The 25,503-nt window shown below is 43.5% G+C and overlaps 1 protein-coding gene across 4 annotated transcripts in view; it reads right to left on the minus strand.

The window, feature by feature from the left end:
• NUGGC (nuclear GTPase, germinal center associated) overlaps positions 1 to 25,503 on the minus strand; it is a 54,094-nt gene that overhangs the window by 17,090 nt on the left and 11,501 nt on the right. For 3 of the 4 annotated variants that reach the window (XM_068553591.1, XM_068553587.1, XM_068553588.1), the window contains exons 3-12: positions 23,628 to 23,715; positions 19,810 to 19,914; positions 19,083 to 19,191; positions 17,727 to 17,949; positions 17,030 to 17,260; positions 14,298 to 14,507; positions 9,457 to 9,632; positions 8,038 to 8,056; positions 7,666 to 7,755; positions 1,190 to 1,295 (exon numbers count right to left, since the gene is read on the minus strand). In XM_068553591.1, coding sequence (XP_068409692.1) covers positions 1,190 to 1,295; positions 7,666 to 7,755; positions 8,038 to 8,056; positions 9,457 to 9,632; positions 14,298 to 14,507; positions 17,030 to 17,260; positions 17,727 to 17,949; positions 19,083 to 19,191; positions 19,810 to 19,914; positions 23,628 to 23,670 — 1,312 coding nt within the window. In that variant the 5' untranslated portion in view covers positions 23,671 to 23,715. Of the gene's footprint in view, positions 1 to 1,189; positions 1,296 to 7,665; positions 7,756 to 8,037; positions 8,057 to 9,456; positions 9,633 to 14,297; positions 14,508 to 17,029; positions 17,261 to 17,726; positions 17,950 to 19,082; positions 19,192 to 19,809; positions 19,915 to 23,627; positions 23,716 to 24,406; positions 24,559 to 25,503 lie in introns of those variants that run through there. The other variant, XM_068553589.1, reaches the window with a different exon arrangement.

Consider the following 25,503-nt stretch of genomic DNA (forward strand, 5'->3'; position numbering starts at 1 on the left):
CCATTATCCCTGTAAGTGGAAATGTTTCTATATTATTCCTTGCCTGTACCGTGCTGATTATTTCTTTGATATCCTTGTTCAAGCAGTTCCCCGTTTCTGGCAACTTTTCACATCTTCTGCTCCTTAATCGCCTTTGACACTCATCCATGTTTAGTGACATATAGGCCCATTTTAAACCATTTTCAGCTGAGATCAAGGTCAAGCTCAGATCCTGCCTCCTCACCCAGCTTTCCTTCAGTAATCCAGTCACACAGGTCCTGGGTTCTCTGAATTTCTGCTGTACGCAGAGCACCATAGAACTAGCCTCATTTTTACTTTGATTTTTGCACCTGGCTTCGTACAGTAAGTCCCCTACTTACGAACCTTCACGTTGCAGACTTTCAAAGATGCGAATGTGCATCTGGTTCCAGCAAGGAACCAGAACCTGCGCCATCAACGTCAGGCGTGAGTGACATTGCAGCTTGCCCCCCGTCTCCTATTGCTGGCGATCCTTCAGCTCTACCATCTCCCACCTCCTCTCCCTCCTCCAGTCAGTAACTCTTCTCTCCTGTTCACTCGATGCCAGCCCCTGGATGCCAGCTGTTGTTCTGTACTACTGTACTTTTCAAGGTACTGCACTGTAAGATTAAATATGTTTTCTTTATTTTTTGTGTTTTTTATGTATTATTTGTGTGAAGAGCATTATAAACCTATTACAGTACAGTACTATATAGCCGATTGTGTTAGTTGGGTACCTAGGCTAATTTTGTGGGACTTACGAACAAACTGGACTTATGAACGCGCTCTCGGAATGGAACTCGTTCGTATGTAGGGGACTTACTGTATAAGCTCTTCATGTAAATTTCAAGTTCTCTGAAGAAAGGAGCCATGTTCTCTACCCCCACACCGCACCCCCCAAAGAAAAAGCATGCCATGGATGCTATTTCTACCTGTCCCTGGGTGAGCAAGGACTCTCAAGGCAAACACTAAGGAAATGACAACTCATCGTAAGATTTGGAGGAGAAAGGAATTGTGGTCTCAGGCACCACAACAATGCAGAGAGAAACACGCATGTAGTTGCTCATAGGTATAGAAACTGTGGCAAACTAGAAGTGTGGCACAGAAGGTTCTAGAACGGGAAATTCAGAGTGTCAGGCTTATCCTGAGAATTGGAGTGATTGAGATGAAAATACATATACGTATAAATTACCGGTTTCCTCCTCGGTGAGGAGAGCCTGCTGCCAGTACTCCTGGGCGCTGACCGTGTACACCAGCTCTGAGTCTTCCAGAACCCTGGAGTCAGCTGGCAGTTTTCTCTGAAGTGAGAGAGGCACACAGAGAACAGAATAACTCAACCGCCGCAAAGGCAACCATGCACACGCTCCACAAGAGCCTTCAGCAAACTTTAGCTCATTTGCTTTCAGTTCTGCACAAGCCCTGTAAGGAACAAGCAATAGTCCCAGTGTCAAATGACCTCACAAGGTCAGAGGTTGTGAGGACACTGTTGCAGAGATTCTCTTGGGAGTGAAAAAAATAGCAATTCTAGAAGGAAATGCGTAGAGAAAATAGTTCAAAAGTGTATTTAACCTTAAAAAACTAAAGATAGAGTTACCATAGGATCCAGCAATCCCACTCCTGGGCATATATCCTGAGAAAACTGTAATTCCAAAAGATACATGCACCCCTATGTTCATAGCAGCACTATTTACAATAGCCAAGATGTGGAAGCAACCTAAATGTCCATCGACAGATGAATGGATAAAGAAGATGTGGTATATATACAATGGAATACTACTCAGCCATAAAATAGAATGAAATAATGCCATTTGCAGCAACATGGATGGACTTGGAGGGCATTATGCTACGTGAAATAAGTCAGACAGAGAAAAACAAATACCATATGATATCATTTATTTGTGAAACCTTAAAAAAATGATACAAATGAACTTATTTACAAAACAGAAATAGACTCACAGACATAGAATACAGACTTACGGTTACCAAAGGGGATCGTGGGGGGGGGGGGGGGAGATAAATTAGGAGTTTGAGACTAACATATACACATTGCTATATATAAAATAGGTAAACAACAAGGACCTACTGTATAGCACAGGGAACTATAGTCAATATCTTGTAATAACCTATAAAGGAAAAGAATCTGAAAAAGATTAGATAGATAGACAGATAGATATAGATATTATAACTGAATCACTTTGCTGTACACTTGAAACTAACACATCATAAATTAACTGTACCTCAATTTTTTAAAAAGGTATATTTAAATGGTCAGAGGGGGGAAACTACCAGGATCCGTTTTGGAAAAAGAAGCACAACCCTGACAAAGGCAGTGATGGGCAGGAGCCAGCTTGGACCAGCTCCTGAGCCTCCATCGTACACAGCTCCTCCCGACTCCGCCCTCAGCACCAGCACATCAGTAGCTTGAAACTGGCAAGGGAGCATTTACACCACAGGAATTGGCAAATGCTACAAATTGGGCCTTTTTTGTTTTTTAAACAGAGAGCTGACTGTTAAAACGTTTATCAATTTATCAGCACAACACAACACAACACTGGGCAAAGGTCCTATAAAAGTGCAAGTTTCTTAACTGGGTGGTTAGTAATCCTACACATTTAAATGCAGAGTAATGTTTAAATGTTTAAATGTCAAGGAATTAAGAATCATATGAGAAATTTTTTATGATTAGAAAGACATCACCACAGAGAAGTCATACTAGCATGACACATAAATGATGTTTCATAATACTTCATTCTTCTCACTTAAAAGAGAAAAGCCATAAAGAGTATGCATGTGTGTGCATGGGTATATGGGGGTGGTAGAACACAGTAGGGAGTTGTCAACAAAAAAGCTGAGTGAGTGGTCCACTGGGAGAGGCAAGAAGGTGCATCTCTGGCAAGTTGTGAGCCCATCTAGTCAAGGCTGGAATAGAGATGCTAGAAGCCCCACACTCTAGTCAGGACTAAAGTTATATAAAGGAGCTGCCAAGACTATTATTTTTTTCCCTGTTTGATAGAGTTTTGACTCTAGGAAAATGTTTAGGGAAAGTTGACCCCACTTTCTACTGGGAGATAAAACTAATGTGGAATTAAATGTTAGTAGAGTTTTAAAATAGTTAAAAGGAAAGGAGTATTCCTAGCTTTACCCAGGTGTTTGCATTATTTAAAATTTTGCTCTAAATTTTGTATATCTTTTCTAAAAATTATTGAAGATTAGTTGACACTTCTGCTTGTTATTGTAATCCAAAGAAATATCTTTATAGTGTCAACGGGATGACTACAGTAGCAGGTTCCATATTATTGCTAAAGAGAAGTAGAAACAGTTACAGTTGGAGGGTAGGATCCAAGAGCTAAGTAGATGCTCATCAGATTATCCTATAGAAAGATGAGCCACTGTTATCATTTACACACATGGTTTTTAATAACTATATATAGCATAATGTATTAAGTTTGTAAGAAGATATTGTATATAAGAAAGGAGAAAACCTGGAAGCTCAAAATAGAAGTGACACAAGATGGAAGCAGAATCAAAATGCATATAGTAAAGTTGGAGTTAGATTGAAATCAGGAATGTAATTTGTAACCCCATTTTTAAAAAAATTTTATACAATTTTTAAAGGTTACTTTTCATTTACAATTATTACAAAATATTGGCTATATTCCCCATGTTGAGCCTATCTTACACCCAATAGTTTCTACCTCTCACTCTTCCACCCCTATTTTGCCCCTCCTCCCCGCACTGGTAACCTCTAGTTTGTTCTCTATATCTGTGAGTCTGCATCTTTTGTGTTATATTCAATAGTTTGTTGTATTTTTCAGATTCCATATATAAGCCATTATCATACAGTATTTATCTTTCTCTGACTTATTTCACTTAGCATAATGCCCCCCAAGTCCATCCATGTTGCTGCAAATGGCAAAATCTCATTCTTTTTTTATGGCTGAGTAGTATTCCATTGTATGTATGTATGTGTGTGTATATATCTATCTATCTATTTATCTACATATATATATTATATATATACACTGCAACTTCTTTATCCATTCATCTGTCGATGGATACTTACGTTGTTTCTATGTCTCAGCAATTGTAAATAATGCTGCTATGAACATTGGGGTGCATGTATCTTTTTGAATTAGTTGTAACCGCATTTTTAAAAAATCTGTATTTTCTAGCTTTGTCAATAAAATGACTTTGCAGTGATATCACCCTGTCCACTTCTTTTACTTGTATGAATTAGTTGATATGCACCTCTTGCACCCCAACTTTTATTTTTAATATTATTCTCTGCTAAAAGAAACCCAAGTTTCTTTGATAGTAATGGTTCCATGCCTTGGGACAGGGAAAAAGAAAACGGGCCTGAATATGTTCTTGTTGTCAGAGAGGAAAGATTTTTTTTTTTAATGTCTGGGTAATGCTAAAAGGAGCCAGCTTAAATTAAAGGCTCCCATTGGCCAAGATGTGAACTTGAACATCAAAAAGAACACAGTAATTCTGTGAAAAGCCATGAGTTCATTATAATCCTCAAACTGAGTAAAATAATAAGGTATTATGAAGTAATAAGCTCTATCTCTATCTACCTATCTATCTATCTATCTATCTGTCTATCTATCTATCTATCTATCTATCATCTATCGGTCTCTGCCCTGAGTTCCCAGCACAGGGCTCCTAAACTCCTTATAAATAGGGGGTTTCATTCTAACACTGAGTCTTTGGTCCCACTTCCCAGCACAGAGCTCCCAAATCCCTTGGAATTTCTACCCCCACCCCCATTCTCCAGAGAGGGGAGAGGAGCTGGAGATGGAGTTAATAATTGGTCATGTCTGTCTCATGAAGCTCCATAAAATCCCAGTAGTGTGGGGTTCAGAGAGCTTCCAGGTTGTGAGCACATCCACATTCTGGGAGAGCGATGCACCCCAGTTCCATGGGGACAGAAGCTCCTGCGCTGGGGACCCTCCCAGACCTCGCCCTATGTATCTCTTCATCTGGCTGTTCGTCTCTTATCATATCCTTTATTATATAGTAAACTGGTAAATGTGAGTGTTTCACTGTGAGTTCTGTGAGCTGTTCTAGCAAATAACCCAACGCAAGGGAGAGGAGGTCATGGGAACCAATTTGTAGCCAAGTCAGGCAGAGTTGTGGGTAACCTGGGGACCGACTTCTTGCGATACATATCTGAAGTGGGGGGCAGTCTTGTGGGACTAAACCCTTAACCTGTGGGATCTGACACTATCTCCAGGTAGACAATGTCAAATTGAGTTAAATTGTAAGGTGCCCAGCTGGTGTCAGAGAGAATTGCTTAGTGTGAAGAAAACTCCCGCGCATCTGGTGTCAGAAGTGTGAGTGCGGTAGTCATGTGCGAGTGAAGGAGAGGGGCACTGGAGCAGTAGCATGGGTTTTCTTTACAGGTTTGCTAAAGCAAAGGCAAAATGCTGTATAATAATCAGCTCAAAAGACATGCCTGAGAACATCAAAACCCAGCTTTCTTTTACCTGCCACATACAGTTAGTCGTCCAGACCTATGGATCTGAACCCCCTATTAGTTCTTGAATGCATCTCCTCTACTCTATTTCTATGGTTACTGCCTAGTTCAGGCTCTTATCACTTCTTTTTTTTTTTTGTCTACGTTGGGTCTTTGTTGTTGTGCGCGGGCTTTCTCTAGTTGTGGTGAGCGGGGGCTACTCTTCGTTGTGGTGCACGGGCTTCTCATTGCAGTGGCTTCTCTTGTTGTGGAGCATGGGCTCTAGGCATGTGGGCTTCAGTAGTTGTGGCACGCGGGCTCAGTAGTTGTGGCTCACGGGCTCTAGAGCACAGGCTCAGTAGTTGTGGCACACGGGCTTAGTTGCTCTGTGGCACACGGGATCTTCCCGGACCAGGGCTTGAACCCGTGTCCCCTGCATTGGCAGATGGATTCTTAACCACTGCACCACCAGGGAAGCCCTATCACTTCTTCTTTTTTAAACACCACCTAGGTTACAGAAAAAGCCTCCCAGCTGGTCTTGCTACAGCCAGTCTTCCCCAGCCCCTCTCCCCACCATCCATTCTCCATATTCCTGAGAAAATCACCTTTCTAAGATGCATAATATTTCCAAATTGAAATCAATAAGTGTAGTCCCAGGAGCCTGAAATTTTTCTTACAATATTTTTCTTAATTTTCATTTTTATAATTAAAAAAATAAGCATAGACATCTCTATGAGTGGCTACCCTATAATCAACTTCTGCCTCATATTTTCTATGATCAAAATTAAATTTGCTCCAAATGAAGGTCTGCAGTACAAATAAAGGTCTCACAATAATTCAAACTGAAAAGAAGGGGTTGGAGAATGAAGGCGTTACCTAGCCATCAGAGGTGTAGGTGTGCAGACCTAAAAGAACTTGTGCCATAAGAATCAGAACCACAGTCACCCTGCAAGCTGATGTATTGTTGCCCAGACCCTGTCTTGTACATACCAATTGCCACATTTTTTAGCAATAAATATAATTGTAAATTGTGTATTGAGGTATTTTATGTTTCTGCTTCCAGAAACAATATAATTAGGTCCTAATAAAATGCATATTTCTTTAATGCCAAAAAGAACAGTTAAAGAGAATAAGAACAGCTTTACTGATTTATTGCCTCATTAAAATCAACATTCAAGAATTGCTCGGTAGAAGACTTTGGCTTGAGTATGAGGTCTGATTATTCTGAATTAGAAACAAAAGCCCTGAGATTTCCAATTCCACATTGTACGCCAGACATTTTCTGCATCAATATAATTGAAGTCAAAATACAGAAAGCAATTAAATATAGAACTGGACGTAAGGCCATGTGTTTTTACTGTTAAATCCAACACTGAAGATTTAGTTTCAGCAAAACCATCCCTTCTATCACATTATACTAAGTGTGATATAACACTTACGTTGTTCTGTTTATATTTTATCTTCAAGTTGGTTTCAGTTTTATAGTTGCATAAGACTATTACAGGAAGGAGTTTTATGTTTGTACCTCTTTTAGTGACAGCATAATAAAAATAACTTAAGAAACAGCAAGATTCCCACAGAACAATTACTCAAGCTTTAAAAATAGAGTTCAGGGCTTTTCTCCCAACACTCCTGCATATGCCCCTTGCTGAGCTATTCAAAACTACTTGCCTATAATTCACCAAGCGTGGCAGTTTTTTTCAACTATGTTCTTCCTTCTGTATCAAACACATTTTCTCTGACTTCTTCACCTCACTCAAGACTACTGGTTCTTTAAAATTCTGCTGAAGAGGCTGAGAAGTTTTCCCTGAACTTCTCCTCAACACCGCCTCCCCCAGCTGCCCGCGTGACTGGGGCATCCTTCCTCTGTGTTCCCCCAGCCCCGCTGCATCCCTCTAGCCAAGCACCCTTCAACCTGCACTGTGATTCCTGATTTTATCTGCACATAGTTCTCAGTAGACCATATGCTCATTCAATCCTTCCAACAATCACAGGCAGTACATATTATTATTCTCCCATTTTACAGATGAGAAAATGGAAGCTCAGAGAGGTACGGTAATTTGCCTAAGGTCACAAAGTAATTAATCAGCAGGACTAAGTTGTCTACTCCAAAGCTTCTGCCCTCGCTACCGCACAAGACCACATAGGTGTTTCTCAAAATCGGAGTGGTTGAAAAGCAGAAAAATGCATAGGAGAATCTGTTAACTTACCTTTAGTTTTTCCTTGAGAACTTTATTCCTTTGTAGCTTTATCATTTCATTTCTTTCTAAAACAGCCTCTCGCTGACTTTGAATAGCTTGCTGGATTGTGGAAAGAAATAAAAGCATGGCAAAGAGTCTAGTTTTATCAAGAGTGATAAAGGGATAAGATGCACATTTTGGGGGCAGCTCTTCATCTGGCCCAGACAAATGTGCATGTGTTCGAATCATATAATACTAATCATAAAAAGTATTATTTAAGAATAACGAGTCCAAACTCATCAAGATGTTTACATTAAATGTGTGTAATTTTTTGTCTATCAATTATATCTCAATTGAGCTTTAAAAAAGAAAGAAAAGAAAAAATAACTAGTCCATACTTACACTTCCCACTTGTCTTTCCCTGAAATGAGAAATGTAACAGTTATTTATCTCATGATGTGTCACAGCAGTCTTGACTTTCCCTGAAAGCAGCATATACTGTCATGCCTTTATGCCTCTCCCTAAGCTCTTTCTTCAGTCCAAATGCTCTGACCCACCTCCAGTGTCCATTTGGAAAAAGTATCTTAATTTCTCAATATTTTGTCATCAGTGGAATTTTCTGTGACCTCACCACCTGGCCCAGTCAAAATGCAGCCCTCACTCTCCGAGGTCCCATGGTACTTTACTTGTCACTCTCATACAACCTTTCATCCTCTTTTAAGAGAGTGACCTCAGCGACTAAGCGAGATGCCTCTCTGAATCTGCTGCCCCTACCACAGTGTTCAATAAACATTTAATAAATTCAACTGTATTATGTTCAGTTTTAGAGCTGGCATTGGAAAGGGAGCACTTGAGATACTATTCTGTGGGAGGGAGTGGAGTGAATGGAATTGCAGGGAAAAAAATAATGGAGCTGAAATTCCAACTTAGACCATGAAAGCAAGAAGTTGGGGGAACAGTCTTAGTCTGTTTCTTCACTGAGGAATTTTTTCTCTGCTTAGTTAGTTCCTGGAGACAGTAGACTCAAGTGGGGGGAGATGCGGCAGAGGGGACAGGTGGAGAAGCTTTTGTTAGAGCAGAGAAACGCTGGCAAGGGTAGAGCCCATGACCATGTGTCCCATGTCCCCAGAACAGACCAGTGTATACCTGCCGATCCTCTGTAAAGATTAATAACAACCCCTTTCACTTTCAGAGTGTCCCAACGTGGAAGACAAGTTCCAGTTCTCCTAGTTACAGGGGGAACAGACATGTGCATGGAAATCAACATATATTAACATCTATTAAGCTCTAAAACGCTTACCTTTCATTATTTTTTGTTAGAGTATGACTCTAAGAATGCTTTTACTTTGGGCCAAGCTCTGAAACTTTGAGAACCTTGCTCCCCATGGGTTTAAAATCTCAGGAGGAGACAAATCTGAAACAGAATCTTGACACTTCAAAGCGGTACTGGGCCAGACGGTGTTATAGGAAGTGCCCACTAGCTGTGGGGCGTCTACACTTCCCATATCTGGGGGGACGGGCAGGTCCACCACTCTGTAAAATGCCAGGAGCTGCTCTTTACATCTCAGACACCTGAGTGGCGCCCCTGGAGCTGTGTAGAGCACAGCCTGTTGGGTGTTAAGCAGCTGCTCTGGAAGATTCCCAAGACAACATACCCAAGGGTCCTGATGTCCCAGGAAGTCACCCAGACTTCTCTTTTATCCCCAGTGGTCACTTCCCTGAGTCCGCAATGCTCATGAGTCAAAGCTCTGTTGTTATCGTAGTTATGGCAGTCAGGACCCATGGAGGAAAGCCCGCATCCCTGTAAGCCCAGCACCGTACCTTAGATATTCCGGCAAGTGGAGCTTGTCGGTCTTGGTGACCACCAGGGCCACGTCCCTGCAGAACCCCCTTTGGCAGGCTCTGATGCTCTCGTTCAGAAGGTCTTCATGGGCTCTCCCTCCAGAAACTCTTTCAATGTCACTGATCAGCCAGATCACTGAGCATTTATCAATGGTCTGTGAAACATGACCACAGCATGTTTAAGAGCATGAATGGTGCCTCGGTTGTAGAGCATGTGCTTCCTTAATGTACCATGTCTGTCCTTGATGCTCTGCCCCGACTCTCTCTCCAGCCCCACCTCTCATCCCTCCCCACCACATTCTTTTAGGCACCAGCCATATGAGCTTCTTACACTTCCTGGGATGTAAATTGCTCATCTATCTCTTGGGGCCTTTGCCCTTTCCGTGCCTCTGCTTGACCTCCATTTGCCATCTGATACTGCCAAGGGCCACGTGAGGCTAGGTTGGCTACCCCCCACCTCTGCATCCCACAGCACCTGGACTTACCTGCCACAGTACTTCTCAGGCAGAACTATTGTACAGGGTCGGCACTCTATACCCCTCTCCCCCTCTTCACCCAGACTGTGAGGTACCAGATGGGAAGGGGCTGCACCTTTCAGCTTGGAATCCACATCACCTCAAGCACAGTACTTGGCCCATAGTAGAGGCTTCAGAGATGTTTGTGGCAGTAGTCATTGATAGAATTCAAGAAATCAGACCTCCAGTTCCAGATCCATCACGGGCTTGATTTACCTCAGCTGTCCTCTAGGGAAAATTATTGTTCTTCCAGAACTAGTCCTGGTCATGCATCTACCCCAAAGCTGTCACCACAGGGCATCATTTTGACGTCTGGCTGCCCCTGAATATTCAGCATACTACCACCAGGTGGCAGCAGGGAGCCAGAAACCGTGTGATTCAAGTTGCAAAGGCCAATCAACCTGAAATTGCAACCTACTGATTGAACACATATGTATTGCTTTAGCTAATATGCAACTTTCATGTGACAAGCAATAGTGTGTTGCCTTGTGCCATTTCTCTGACTGTATTGTTTCACTCATCTTATCTCGCCATATAAATGAAAAGCTGGTCCAACATCAAGACTGAGTTTGTTTATGGTTTCTCAGAACAGGACTTTGTACAAAAAGCTGTGACAAGTTTGTGCAAAGAATTCGCTGGCCCCAAAATGTCAAAAGAGCTGAGGCTGAGAAAGCTTGATCTAGAGCAGGGGGTTTCAAACATGTTTTTAATGGTGGGGCCTTTTTCAAATGAAATCTTAGGAAGAATTCCAATTGCCAAACTTGATTTTTGAAAATAGAACTGCTATAGTTGAATTGGGGGTGGAGGGTTTGGAGTCCCCACCTGCTCTGTGTCCCGCACCCTCTGCCCGTGAACCCCTTGGCTTCACAGATCATTGTTATGAAAGCATCCATCTCAAGAGTCAAACAAACTTCATTGTTTTATAAAGAAGGTACATAACAGGCCCCGAGAGGCAAAGGATCAGCTTAAGGCCACACAACTATGGGTCCTGAACTTCCTCCCCTACATGGACGGATTCAAATTCGGGCAGGAAAATAAAACCAATCGCTCCCTCCCGCTTCCCAAATTATAACCAATTTAGGGATGCTTCAGACTGTTCCATCAGGCTGTGGAAGCTGAAGCTTCCCCTCTAGGGCAGGGCCTCTTTCACTGTTATATTCCCCTGGTCCTGGTAAACTACAGATGCTTAATAAATGTTTATTAAAAGAGAAGAGAACTGCAATCATAAAGGTTGCAGTGGTTAAATTTTAGGCCCTACACAAGGCTCCCGACTGCCAGGATTTGGTAAAATTAGAGTCACAGAAAACACCGGAAAAAAGCCGATCTATAAGACAAGAGCCACTGGATTTGGGAGTGGGTAGGATGGCCCCCTGCCATCGCCGCCCTCCTCCCTTCCCACAGTGAGAATGGGCCTCCAAGAGGTCAGGTGACTCAGGCAGCACGGGGACGTCTGAGCTCTTAATGGTTTTAGTTTAGGGAAGGTACTGCTGGGCAGCTGGGGAGGTGCGGGACAGGTATCGTGTTCTGTTCTCCCTGGAAGGAGGGGAGTCTTTAGTAACTTCTCATGAGGGGATATCACAAAACCACAAGCATGGAGGGGAGCGGCGACGAAGTGCAGAGCAGGCTGGGAACCATCACTTCGCTTCAGCCCAACCTCCTCAGAGTTCCTCTGTTCCGAGCGGCCTTTGATAAGCTGCCCAGTGTATCTGAACCGGCAGCAGCCTCGGTTCCACCCTGTGAGAGAGGCCGGCCACCTGCTCAGGCTGTCACCCCCTGGGACTGGCCTGGAACTAGAGGAGGTTGGCGATTCCACTCCAAGAGCTGAAACCCTGCAGAAACAAAGGCTCTCCCGGCCAGGCCTGAGCAGACCACCAAGGGTGAAGGATGCCGGGACTGCCTCCACCTTAAAGAACTGTTAGGGGATGTCCTGGGGGGTGAGAGACAGAGCCTCAGCTGGGAAGGCGGGAACCTGCTCTCTGGTTCAAATTCTGCTGCTCAGTAGATGTGTGGTCTTGGGCAAATGACTTCCCATCTCTGAGCCTTCATTTCCTTATCTGTAAAATCAGGGCACAGGCTGATTATCTGTAAGCTGTCATCCTGATCTTTATTGGAAACCAGTCACAAAGCTCCCCCAGCCCACAGTCATTCATTTAGCACAAATCTGCTGAATTTAAAGTCTACATATAACAGAGAAGCAGTGGGCCTGCAGTGCGTTTTTTGGCAGCCACTGCACTGATCATGACTCACAGACACTGGCCCTCCTTCCCAGTCCCTTCTGGCTCTGGTCCTGTGCCCCGTGTTCCCTCCCACCCTGCACTCCTGAGCTCCTTCTAAGACGCCCTTTCTTTCTCTATCACTCACCCGAGTCCCTCTTGTCCTTCGAACTTCCCCAGGAAGCATGGTATTAAAGCCCACCCCACCTTTCCCAGGCTTGGCTTCTGCGCCTCTCTCCATCCTTCCCCCACACCCTCCGCCCTCTGGGCTCCGCAGATGCTGCTCTCTGGCCTGAAACAGTGCTCAGGGTCCCACCCCCACCTGCGTTCTCTACCTGGTGGAGGCTGAGTATCTGTGTCCCCTCTGAAGCCTCACCCACCTCCCAGAGGAAGTCGTCACCTCGTGCTCTCATTTTTAAGTAATGGGGTTTGCTCATTAGTGTATTTCATTCCCTTCTGGACTATAAGCCTTCCAAGGGCAAGGACTTTGTCTCTGTCCATCCAGAGCCTATTATAAAATTGAGTAGAGGCTCAGTGGCTGTTTGTTGAAGGAATGAGCTCTCTGGTTGGAGGTGATTTCGACTTTTGAGAGCTCATAGCTCCTTGTGCTTCTCTTACATCATTTTCTGCCATGTGTTTAGTCATCTGCGTGTTTCATTTCTCCTAGTAGACTCTAAGCCCCTCGAGGGAAGGCTCTGCTTCGCATTAACATTGTTTTATTTTGTTTTCTTCTTTTTAGTTTTAAAGATAATACATGTTCAGGCAAAATATACAAACAATACAGAGGTGTCTGTAGTAAAGAGCGGTAGGAAACACAGAAACTGCTGTTAACAGTTGGGTATGTATCTAACCAGAAGGCAGGATCTGACTTTTGCTGTGCATTTGCAAACATTACACACACACACACGCTTCTTAACATAAAAGGTCATGTTCTGTATCTGTTCATTCACTCCTCATTTTGTGTTGTTTATCATGTAGGATATAGTAGAGGTTGACAGTAGGGAGGCTCTTGAGCCTTCTTGCATGGGTTATTAGCTATAAAATTAGCTCAGCTATCATTATTATTATTATTATTAGCTATAATCTTTGCATCCTCAGTGCTTAGTACATAGTCTTACATATTGTATGTGTTTGATGAACAGAAAGCAAATTAACAAAGAGATAAATTCTTAAAAATCCCCCAGCCTCTAATCACTAAGTGCAGCTCAAACTGCCCTAGTGCTTAACTCTCTGGCTGCAGACACATCTGGGGGGGCCCCGATCAGCTTATGCTCCATTTGCTGGGAATTTAACTCCTACCTACTTTCATCTCAACCACCCTCTTCAGGCACAGCTGACTGTACTAGGGATGGATACTTAATCCAGAGAGAGTTGATCCTTAGCTGGGCGGTAATTGATCAGATTTTCCTTCTGAGGAATTTGAACTAAAAGACATAGAGACTATAGTCAGACAGTCACAGGCACAGGAACAGCAATGTCATTTAGAGACGCAGCTAAGGTGGTCCTATTCCACAGCATGGGTCCTAATGGCTAGAAGAGAAAGCTAAGGGAGAAGCAGGACTCTGCAGAGAGATGCATAAAGAGAAACAGGGTCACAAGAGACCAGGCAGAGGATGAGCGAGAACAGCTGCTTCCATCCTGATAGGTGGTCCTGGGGCCTGGCTGTGTCTCGTGAGATCCTTTGATAGCCTTTTGATTAACCCTTCTTGACTTGGGATTGCTTTAGTGAGTTTCTATTCCCTACAACCAAACATGTGAGCAGCTTCCTGGTTCCTTGGTGCGTGGCTATTGGCTTCTCTGCTTTGTACCCAAATCTTGGCCTCCCTCTCCTGCTCTGTCCTTGTTTCCTCTGCTCACTCTTGGACAACTTTATTGCTGGCCCTTGTCATCTGTCACATACTCATGATTCCTCCCTCCCCAATTTCTCTGGCCAACCATATCCTGCCATTGCCCTGAGGCTTAGAACGTGGAAGAATTTAACTCCGATGAGCTCATAAAATCCTGTAAGCGGAAAGCAGAGCATTCTTTGCTGCTTTAGAAAGGGTGCTGGAGTTGAGGGAAGAGGGAACAAAGCCATATGAAAGAGAATCACCTTTCTCCACATCTCGTCCCTCTTGCTGTTGAAGTCGCCTGTGCCTGGAATGTCCACCAGCACAACCCCTTCTGGAATCAGCTCCGATTTGGGAAGAGTCACTTCCACCAGTTTGATCAAGGGCCAGATTTGTGTCTCAGCTGATCCTTCATCCCAGCCTCTCCTCTGAGTCCGGATGTAGGGGTCCAGCTTGAGAGACAGCTCCCCTGCCTGGGGAAGAGGGTCAGGTCACACACACCAGACATTCTCCCAGCACGTCCACCCTGAATGGGCTGTGACTCGGGTTCATCGAAGGTCCACTGAGAAACGTGAAAAGCAGCACCTGGGCAACAGGCACCAGGAGGCCTCAGATCCAGCCTGGAAGGGTCTAGACTCAGAACCAGAAAGGACGCTGGAGATCAGGAAGTTCAGGCTCCTTAACTGACAGATGCAGAAAAAAAAGTCAGAACAGGGCTTCAGGAAAGTTATAGCTTCACTGGATAATGATTGTATCTTGTAAATTCCATTCCAGTTCTAAAATTAATGGAAGTCATATGCAATATTCTAAATTTGAGAGAGAGAGGATTCTTCCCACATAGTTAATGTGAACATGTTCATTACCAGAAAGCCCTGACTGTGGAAAATGGATAGTGAGATGGTGACCATATTTTCCAGATTGAAAATTGAAGTTGATCTTCAAAAAGATATTAAAAATTTATCTTCCAAGTACCAAAAAATATATTGACATATAGGCATTTCCAGGATGTTTTTATGATGGTGGGTGAGATGGGGAATCACTCTCAGCCTATTGTTTTTCACGAAACATATCTTGGTACAATGACATATTCATGCCAGCAACTATGTATGGCAGCGAATCTCTATGGGATACTTCAGGGGACAGAAGATTTGGGATGCACGGTAGTCATTGTTAATAAATATCTACAGAATGGTCCTGAAAGAAAGATAAAGTAAATTCTTAAGAGAGTTGAGATTAAGTCAGAGGATTTGTTGCAATCTGATTTAATTGCAGGGTAGGGAGTAAGAGGTTTCATCAATTCTAATCAAATCACAAGAAATTGTGAAAGAGGAAATGATAAAAGTTCTTTAAGATATTTTGATTAAAAAATAAAGGAGATACAAAAAGAGCAACATAAAAGAAAAAGCATGGGCTTTCTATAAGAAGAGGGCTCCACTCAATAAACTGGTGGAGGCGAGTCATTCTGGGAGGGAAATTCAGATTCCCTCACCCCAGCCTAGAATCCCTGACCCAGACTCTGAACTTGTGCCCTCATTCATGGAGATGGTAATTCTGTTCCTCTTGTTTCAATGGGTAAATTCGTTAACACCGGGAAGGGATATTTCTAAATACAGAGTAGTGAAGAAATGAATATTATATTGATACCTTGGTGTAAGTTGTGTGTATTCAGATAAAGTAACCAGTTTTATCATCATTATGTTTCTTTGGACATGCTCGGTCTATGTTTTAGATATTAGGAACATAATGAGTTTTAACTATAATAGCCATTTAAATATAAGAAATGGCTACTACATTTGTCCCATTTTCTAGATATATAAGAGCTAAGTGCCTTGAAAGGTTTAATTCATTTGACTTCTAAGTATGCCTGGTCAAGTGTTTCAATTTTTTTGAGATAGTCAAATATATTTAATTTGAACTATAAAAAGAAATGTTGATTAATTATGTAAGTAGCATTAACTTTTAAAGGAGGCTTTTCTATGGTAAACTTAGGAGATAATTGAACATTAAATTTTAGAACAGGTGTAAGTAATTGTTCTTGTTTTATACAAAAATTGCCAGATTTACAAATAGAATAACAATGTATTAAAGGTGAATTTTAAGATGCAAGAAACACTGGGTTTTTAAATGTACAACATTAATAAATTACATATTAGTTGCCCGTGTATTTCGGTCTAATTTAAAATCGAATATTAATTTAAATACAATGAATATTGATCATAAAAATGAAGAGAGCATTGTTCTACTAGGTGCACATCCAGTATCCATCCTGCCCTTCACCTGCACCAGCAGCATCCTGACTGTTTGTTTATTTGGGAAGGCAGTGGATTGAGATTGGTCTCAGCCAATCTTGGCAAGTCTGCTTCTTGTTTTTTCTAGACTCTCCTTCAGCTCAGAAAGGCCATGTGACTCAGTTCTGAACAAGAAAATCTACATGGAAATTTGTTGGGTGTGTTTCTAGGAAAGCTTTTACTTCCCAGTGAAAGAGGAGATGTGGTTGGTGCCACCTTTTTATCCATTTGTTCCTTCTATGAAGCTAGCTGTGAAGTCCAGCACTTCAGTAGCAATTTTGTTACAATGAGGCAGCAGGATGTGGAAGGTCAGGGGAACCAGAGGGATGCGGACATGTTTGAGCCACTGAACCAACCCACAGACCCAGCTGCCCCCAGACTCCTTATGTGAGAAAATGAATAAATCCCTATTTGTTTAAGCCATTAAAAATTGGGCTTATTTTTTAAATTATTTGCCACCAAAAGCATCCTTAATTAATCTTTAAGTAACTGTACACAGTCTTTCCTGTGAACAAAAACTCCCCACTCAGACACTAAAAATTCCCATTTGACAGCCATAAATAATGAAAAACCACTTTCTCATGGATACTTCTGATTTTGGTATCAACTTATTCCCAATAAGAACACTGTGCCTTGCGCAAATCCCCTAAATGGATTCAATTGTTATCCTTGAGACTCGTGAAAAAATAAAGACATCCCGAACCTACCTCTTCCGCCTTGAGGGTGATGACTCTGGAGGTGGGAATCTTTCCTTTGGGCTTTGCCCTTAGTAACTCCTCATAGTTCTTCCTTGCCGCCCCGTTTCCATAAAACATTTGCAGCTTCCAAATGGCTTCCTCCACTGCATCAGCCCTGTCCCAGGCGTCCTCTTCTTCTCTGCCCAGCTCCTCAGGCCTGTGCAGGAGTTTCGTCAAGTTCTTCAGCTCCTCCTTCCACTCCTGCCAAGGCAGAGTGGGGGCCAAGCCCCCCATGACACAGATACAGAAGACACTGACAAAGAGAGAAATCCATCGTCCCTGTGGAGGGCAGGGGGCTGCATACCCAAGAAATCTAAAATCACCTAATCCCATCAGGGATCATCTAATCCAACCCCCTTGTTTTGTCCATGAGGAAACAGGAACCCAAAGAGGGAAACGTCCTGCCCAAAGTCCCATAACGAGCTGAGACAGGACCCACTAGAACCCCCATCTTGTTCTGTTGGACTTTCTCATTCTGTACTATGTTCTTTTCGTTTAACGAAGACGTGAGCTATATTTACAAGGAACATAATGTTAGTCTCTGAGAGGGAGCAGGAAGGAAAGAAAAGGAAGAAGGAAGAAAGAGAAGGAAGGAGGAAGGAAAGGAGGGAGAGAGGGAGAATAACAGGGAGGGAGGGAGGGAGGAAGGGAGGAAGGCAACACTTACCTGGTCGGAGAGTAGGTGGATTTTGGCTTCATACTGCTCACAGCAGCCTGAGCTCACTTGAACAATACATGAGGTACATATACTTTCTCCAGACACTGGCAGAAACATGGCTTGCTGGATGATGGCATTGATCAGGGAGCTCTTCCCAGCCCCAGTGCTTCCAAATAATCCGATGTAGATTGGGTCCAATGATGGCTTTTCAATCAAGGCAAGAAGCCTGTTTCTAGATCAATTTAAAAATGCTCATTGTCACGGTCATCGAAGCATAGTAGGGAGATCATCAGAACAGAACACAAAACAACTGAGTTCTAATCCTGGGCAAGTCACCGCATCTTTCTGAATCTCTGTTCTCTCCCTGGTCAAAGGGGAATATTCATCCCTGTTTACTATACAGAGCTCTCATGAGGATCAAATGAGATTATGCAAAAATACTTGGTAATGATAATTCTACACAAACTCTACAATGTCTATACAGATGTGAAGTCTCCTTGTTTGTGTTCCATGGAAATTACATAGTCTTGATCTTAGAAATAAAGTCTATGCAGAGGTGAAGTATTATTAGGAGCAACGTTAAGAGTCTTACTGGGCAGGAGATGCAGCCTTGACACCACTCAAGTCCTTCTAGTCAGCTGGGCGCAGGCCACTGAGGGCACAGGCTCAGAGTCCCACAGCCTGGGCTGGATTCCAGGCCCTTTCACTTACCAACCGTGTGACTTTGGTCAATGTCTTGGCCTCTCAGAGCCTCAATTTCTGCAAAATGGGGGTGATAATAATGGCCCCTACTTTATAGGGGTATTGGGACAATTAAACAAAATCTGATATGTATAAAGTATCTAGCAGATCACCTAGCCGCAGTGACAGCTCAGTGAATGGTAACTATCGGAAATAACAATAATGGCCCGCAGCTACAGAACTTTTTGGCTTTCTTTGCTCAGTTTTTTTTTTTTAATTAATTAATTTATTTATTTATTTATTTATTTATGGCTGTGTTGGGTCTTCGTTTCTGTGCGAGGGCTTTCTCTAGTTGCGGCAAGCGGGGGCCACTCTTCATCGCGGTGCGCGGGCCTCTCACTATCGCGTCCTCTCTTGTTGCGGAGCACAGGCTCCAGACGCGCAGGCTCAGTAATTGTGGCTCACGGACCCAGTTGCTCCCCGGTATGTGGGATCTTCCCAGACCAGGGCTCGAACCCGTGTCCCCTGCATTGGCAGGCAGGTGCTCAACCACTGCGCCACCAGGGAAGCCCCTTTGCTCAGTTTTTAATTGAAAATTCCCTTTCATTGTTGGAGAAAAGCATCCACCACCACCTAAGGAAAGACATCCAAGTAAGATCTGACGGTAGCTGATGTCAGACTCACATGAGGTACTTGACACCATTAGGGATGCTGTCATCCAGGAACACAGACTGAATGAGTTTCTGGTAAGTGTTGCTCAAAACCCTTCTGGTCCGTGACTCCAGTTTCTCATCTGGAATCAATAGAGATGTATTAGCCGGGATGTACCTGGCAGGGATCAAGTACTTGGTCTCCACAAGTGGAATCTGCTCAATATTACAGAGAAAGGAAAAAAAAGAAAAAAGAAAGAAATGAAAAGCCAATTAAACAAGAGAACAAGTTATCTGACATAAGAGATAATAGCTTGTGGGAGAGCAGTCATTGATAATGAGGGCCTCCCATGAAGCCAGCCTGCTCTGAGGCTTAGTGTAACAGAAGTCAGCGTATGCTTCACCATGGGCTGTAGCCCTTCTAGATTCTTCTCTCCTGTGGTCATAAAAAGAAAAAATAAAAATGCAAGGACATCATATAAATACCCATGAAAGCACCAAAACAGCCATTTTCATTCACAGTTCTAATCAAGAAGAGATTATTTTTGTAACAAGCCTCCTATCCAGATTCTGAGAGATAAACTGTCATATTACATTATCTCTGCAGAGACTAGGAGGCCTCCTTTTTTGGATCGGGATCATTCGAAGATGTTCCATCCTGCTTCTGAATGTAACCTTCTCTTCCTTTGAGCACGTTAACACATTTGGAAAAGAACAGAGCCACATTAAAACAAGTGATAGAGCCCTTTCATGACACTCACATTCCTTAAGGGCGCTTTGTTCCACAGAGGGAAACGCTCGGAACCGCTGGTCTCGATCTGACCTTCTTCTTTTTTTCATTGGTTCTTTAAATAAATCATCATCAACTAGAGATAAACAGAGGTTATATAAAATTATAGGTCTTGGGGGCATAGTATACAGTTGACCTGTAAACTATATGCAGATTTCTGACTTCGAAGCAGGGTGGGCGCTCTAACCCCTGCGTTGTTCAGGGGTCACTGTGTTTGCCTGACCTCTATTGATACACAAACCCAAAGAGTCTAGGAGGACCCCTGCCAGCCCTGGATGTCCGTGAGCTCATTTCAGAAGCAGCCCTGTTGGGCCATTCCTAATTCCCAGAGTCCCAGGACTCTGCATCTAGTTCCAAAACGCAGAGTCCAACGTATCTCCCCAGAAGATAAGTTGAAATGACATGAAAAGTTCCTATTTGGGAATCCTGAGAAGACAAAATGGCTCGATATTCTTCACCAAATGCCAAGAGTGTTAAGAGAAGCCCAAGACGGCTCAGCGTGGGGTGGAGAAAGGCCCCTGGGAGATCTTTTCAAACAGGGAAATTGATGGGGAGCAGAATCAGAGGAAAGAACGGGCCACGTGACCAGGGCAAATCTCTTCTTCTCCCGGAGCCTCAGTTTCTTCATCTGTAAAATGAGTCGGCTGACAAAAATATCAATATAAGCAATACAAGAGTTTTGGAGGGTGCCCTCCCAGTGGACATCCTTCAGAGATTAAATTGGGGGGCTTTCCCCCCACTTCCTCACTGAAAGATATTAGCAGCTGCTTCCTTACATGGGCAAGAAAAAAAAAATTGCCAAGAAGCAAATCTTTGTAGTTCTGCAGAGATTTATTCACTTTAGTGGATTCCATTGGTTATGAAGTGAAGAACTGGAAGGGTCCATAAACCTCAGGAAAGGGTGTAACCAAAACTGTGTGTTTGGGTGAGTTTTAGAAAACACCCCCCTGGCAGGATTCACCTGGTTAGAAAGGGGCAGTAGGTGGGTCTTTGGAGTCAAGATTGTTGGAAATGGTTCTAACCCAGTGCCTCTGGGGCTGGCGTGGGCCTTAGGAGACGGCCATGAGGTGACCTGGAAAAACAGGTGACCCCAAGAGTCATACTCTCTAAGCTCATAAAAGGGCGTGAGGCCTCCAAACCGAACATGACACAGGGTTCATATTCCTTCAAGAACCAGAGAGAGGGAGTTTCTCTCAGGGACCCAGGGTGGCAGCCTAAGCAGAAGGCCCAGCCTCTGCCACTGGCCTGCAGACGCGGGTCTCCCGGATAACTCAGGCGGCCTCAGCCTCGCATCTTCCAGCACAGATTCTGCTGTGTTCTGGAGCCGGCTCACACCCCACAGGGTACTGCAGCACAGCCTGAGCTGCCTGCCAAAGCCCGAATCTCTGCGCCCACCTGCTCACACAGTGACAGGGAGTTGAGAGAACTTGTCCTTAGACCCTCTCTCTCAGACATTCTAACTTTACGAGTGAACTCCACTCAAAGAATTTATCCTGGCTCAGTCTAAGGACTGCCTTAGAAACACCAAGGGGTTGCTGGCTCAGTGGCTATGCTGGAGTGGAATGGGCAAAGAAGAAAAACAACATGCCACTAGTTAGGGAGTTTGGGATTGACATGTACCCACTGCTGTATTTAAAGTGGACAACCAACAAGGACCTACAGTATAGCACAGGGAACTCTGCTCAATCTTACGTAACAACCTAAATGGGAAAAAAGAATTTGAAAAAGAATACATGTATATGTATAACTGAATCACTGTGCTGTACCTCTGAAACTAACACAACATTGTTAATCAACTATACTCCCATATAAAATAAAAAGTTAAAAAAAAAGTGGAGGCAGATAAGGTTTTCCAAAGTCCCCAGATTATTTGATTATAATATGCAAATATCAATAGCTAACTTTAATAATTTAGCTTATGTAAGGGAATACACTGTAGGTTAAACTTTTGAGCCTAGATATTGATAGTAGGGGGGCGTGACAGAATCACAGGATTTATGAGCTGGAAAACAATGTAAAATATGTATGAATTGAGATGTAGAGTTCCAGAGAGATCAAGTGACTTGTTCTAACGGGCACAGAGCTAGCAAATGACAGAGCAAGAACAAAAAGCCAAGGATGTAAACTACGAGTCCAATGTTTTTTGATGCACAATTACAGTCTTATTACTTTAAATTATTATACATTATGGTTTAATATTGTGGAAGATGTTTATAACTTATTCTTCTATTTTATCCATGATCCCAGAGTGTGGAAAAGAAAAACATTTAGAGTTATAAATATGTTATGACTGAAGTTATCAAGTGAAATTCTAGAAAATCTGCCAATAAGTTTTAACAAAATAATTTTTAACCATTAAAAAAGAAAAAAACAAACAAACCAACATGCAACTTGGGCCCCTAGGCCAGCGGCCAGCAGCCAGCGGCCAGCTGAAGAACAATTTAGTACGTGTTATAAACGGTGTCTTGGAATTCCAGTGTGTTTCCACCCTGCCTGCGGAAAGAAAGTAAAAGGATGGAGGGCCTTGATCTTGACTCTGTAACTCGGGAACTCTTTTGTGTAAACAATGTTTGCACAGTATCTTAGCCACATGTACAAAAGAGTCTCAGTACAGCCCATGTATCCTGGCCTTTATTTCAACTTTGTAAAGACTGGCAATTAATCTGATCAAAGTTTGGAAGCTTATTTCTCAACTAAAGCAAACGCTTGAGAAGTCAGATAAAACAGCAAGGTTTTAAACTTTTTCTTCAATTTCTAAAATGAAAAACCACGTGGAAAGGAAAAAGTACTTCATCTGGGATTTAAACCACTTAAGGGTAGTGGTTTTATATTAAACTGCAACCGGAATGAATTGGTGTGAACTGGCCACATTCATTCTTCCCTGTAATTGCTCAAGCACTCCCTCGCCTTTTCCAGCATTTCACACTGATTTATTCGAAGAAACAGCAGAGGGGTGAGTAGCAGTCTGAAGAAGTCTTAGTCTCTGCTGCTGTTGCTTCTTGCTGCCACAAGGTGTCGCTTTTGACAACTGCTCTCAATACAGGCTCTTTGTTGATCCAGACCGTAGCCAGAACTTGCCGCAGATCTTCCCAGCAGAACGCCCCACGCCTTCAGGGCTAACCCAACCAAGGGGTCCCCAAAGATGCATTTCCTTCAGTTTTCATGCCCAGCCACGTCTCAGATGCTAGCACTACCCCACTGACCCAGAAACACTGATCCCTTGCCCTGAAAGGAATTCATCCCCAGGAGTGAAGCAGTTTTTCCTCTTCAATTCTCAAAACACAAAGGATGTGATACACCCTGCTTTCTGCACATAGGGGTTACTCCCCTGCATCTTCCGAGGGAAGGCTCCCCCCTTGTCTCCGGGGGCCCTACACCCAGCCTTCTAGGAAGGGGGGCCACCCTCACGAACTCCAGTGTTGTTCACCCTACAACTCTCCTTCTAAGGAAAGCACCTGCAGTGACTCCAGAGGCTTACCTTGCCCATTCTGAGAGGGCTACCCTCAGAAAATCCAAGATGGTTTCCTGGAACCTTCTTTTAAAGGAGGGGGAAGCACAAATGTAATTGCTGGTCAGACAACCCACTGTACTATGAATAGGATATTTTAGTTGTTATTGAAATAATTGATGTTCATTCACTGTTAAAAATGTGTCGTGAGAAAGCAGCTTCTGAATAAAGAGCAAGGAACGATGACTATAGTTCAATACAGTCTCAGCTCATTTGCCCTTGATTACATAATGGTAAACAGTTCCCAATCATTTCATCAGGTGATACTGTAGGGATGTTACCTGGATGTGGCTCCTGACCCACAAAATCTTCAGTTTCTGCCATTTCCGGTTGTGTAATCACCTGCTTTTGTCCACTTAGAGCATCAGCCTGAAAAAAATGCACACAAAGTACAAGGGTGGAGGTGGGAGGGGTAGACTGCAGAAATTGTAAATACAAAGCAAAAAACCAAAAATAACATGTAATTTTGCTTACGCTTTGTCTCCCCAGTTAGATCCCAAGCTTCTAAAGGGAAGTGGCCATTCTAACTTATTTTCAAATCCATCACAACAGCTACTTCACTACACGTTGGTTTAAATATGACAAAAATCCATGTTTGACTATTGGTTTTCAACAGTAGTTGTATCCGTAGAACTTTAAACTGAAAAGACCTGAGATCTTTAAGGCAACTCACTCTGAAAAGAGAATAAACCTCTAGTGACCAGCCCCTTGAAGGTGAAGTTATATAGGTTCGCTGCTTTGGGAGACATCGGCGCCCCAATCAGGTAACCCTCCAACTCCTTTGCCAGTGATATCGAGTCCCAGGAGGTCTCAGCAAGTGTCTGGGAGTTGGATGGAATATTTGATACTCCTGGGGCCCCCCGGAGTTGCCACTGAGTGGGGAGGAGAGATGCAACAACTAGGGTCTCTGGATCTTCCTCACCAGCCCACCCACCACTTCAATCAGGAAGACACCCCTACTGGGGGCTACGAGCAGCTCCGCCTCATGGGGCATCTGCGGGTGGCAGGGTGGGTGGAGAGAAGGAGAAGCCCCTCCAAAAGAAGAAGTGCCATATCCAACCTGTCTCTAGTCCCGGGCACACAGGGTTGGGCACAGAGGGAGAAGTGGGTCCGTAAAGACTCAGAACAGTGGGCCCTGCTCCCCTGGAGTTCTTTTGTCCCCACACGTTGAGGAGAATCTGAGGGACACAAGTTGGGGGGCATCTGTGTTTCTTCTCCACTTCTGATGTTGCTATTTGGATCACTCAGCTGCGTAATTCAAAAGCAGAGAGTCACCAGCCCTTCTGAAATATGCAAAAGCCCACCTGACCTGTCAACCCCGACTAGACCCACAGGCCGTTAGTTGTGGAGACGGTGCCTCGTTTACATATTACCCCCAAATGAAAATCACCACTCGTCAGTCGAAAGAGCCTCTTACTCTTAGTTTGGCTCGTGGGTATCAAACCAAACAAATGGTTTCTGTACTTGGTGGGTGTTTGTTGAATGTGGGGTGAACCCTACTATGTACAAGGTCCTGAGCCTTCACTAGAGCTCCTCATCTCTCCATTCTTCATCTTGAGGCTCCCTCTCCGACCACCCCAAACTCCTTGCAGTCCTCCGAGGCAGGGAATCCAAGAAGAAACGTGCTTCTGTGTAGGGTACCCTTCCCCTCTTCTTCCTGGTGAATTCCTACTCCTTCTTCAAGATCTTGTTTGAGTATTTCCTCTGTGCAACTGTGTCCTGATTCCCATTCATTCCCTTCTTGTGTCACCACTGCTCCAAGGACATCTGTACTATGATGCTTGCTATGCTTCCTTTATGTCTCTTCCTCTTTACTGAACCGTGAGCTATTTGAGGTCATGGCTGCATTGATTTCAGTGCTGCATTTCTATCATGAAGTGCAATGACTGACAATAAGGCTGAATGATTGAATGAATGAAATAGTGGTGGGAAGCTTTTGATGAGATTCTATACCAAAGGATGTTTTAAAATCAAATTCATTTTGATAGGACTGTTCCATAGGAACTGAGAATGCTTAGCTTGAGGAAGGGAAGACACAGGCTAAGGCAGAAGACAGGGAGAGGACTTTGTAGTGGTCTTCAAATACTTGACCTTAGAGCTGCATATAAAAGACGGACAATGCATGTTTCCAGTGGTCCCAAGCAGGGAGAACTAGAT

The sequence above is a fragment of the Eschrichtius robustus genome, chromosome 10 (genome assembly GCF_028021215.1).
Source record: "Eschrichtius robustus isolate mEscRob2 chromosome 10, mEscRob2.pri, whole genome shotgun sequence".
NCBI lineage: Eukaryota > Metazoa > Chordata > Mammalia > Artiodactyla > Eschrichtiidae > Eschrichtius > Eschrichtius robustus.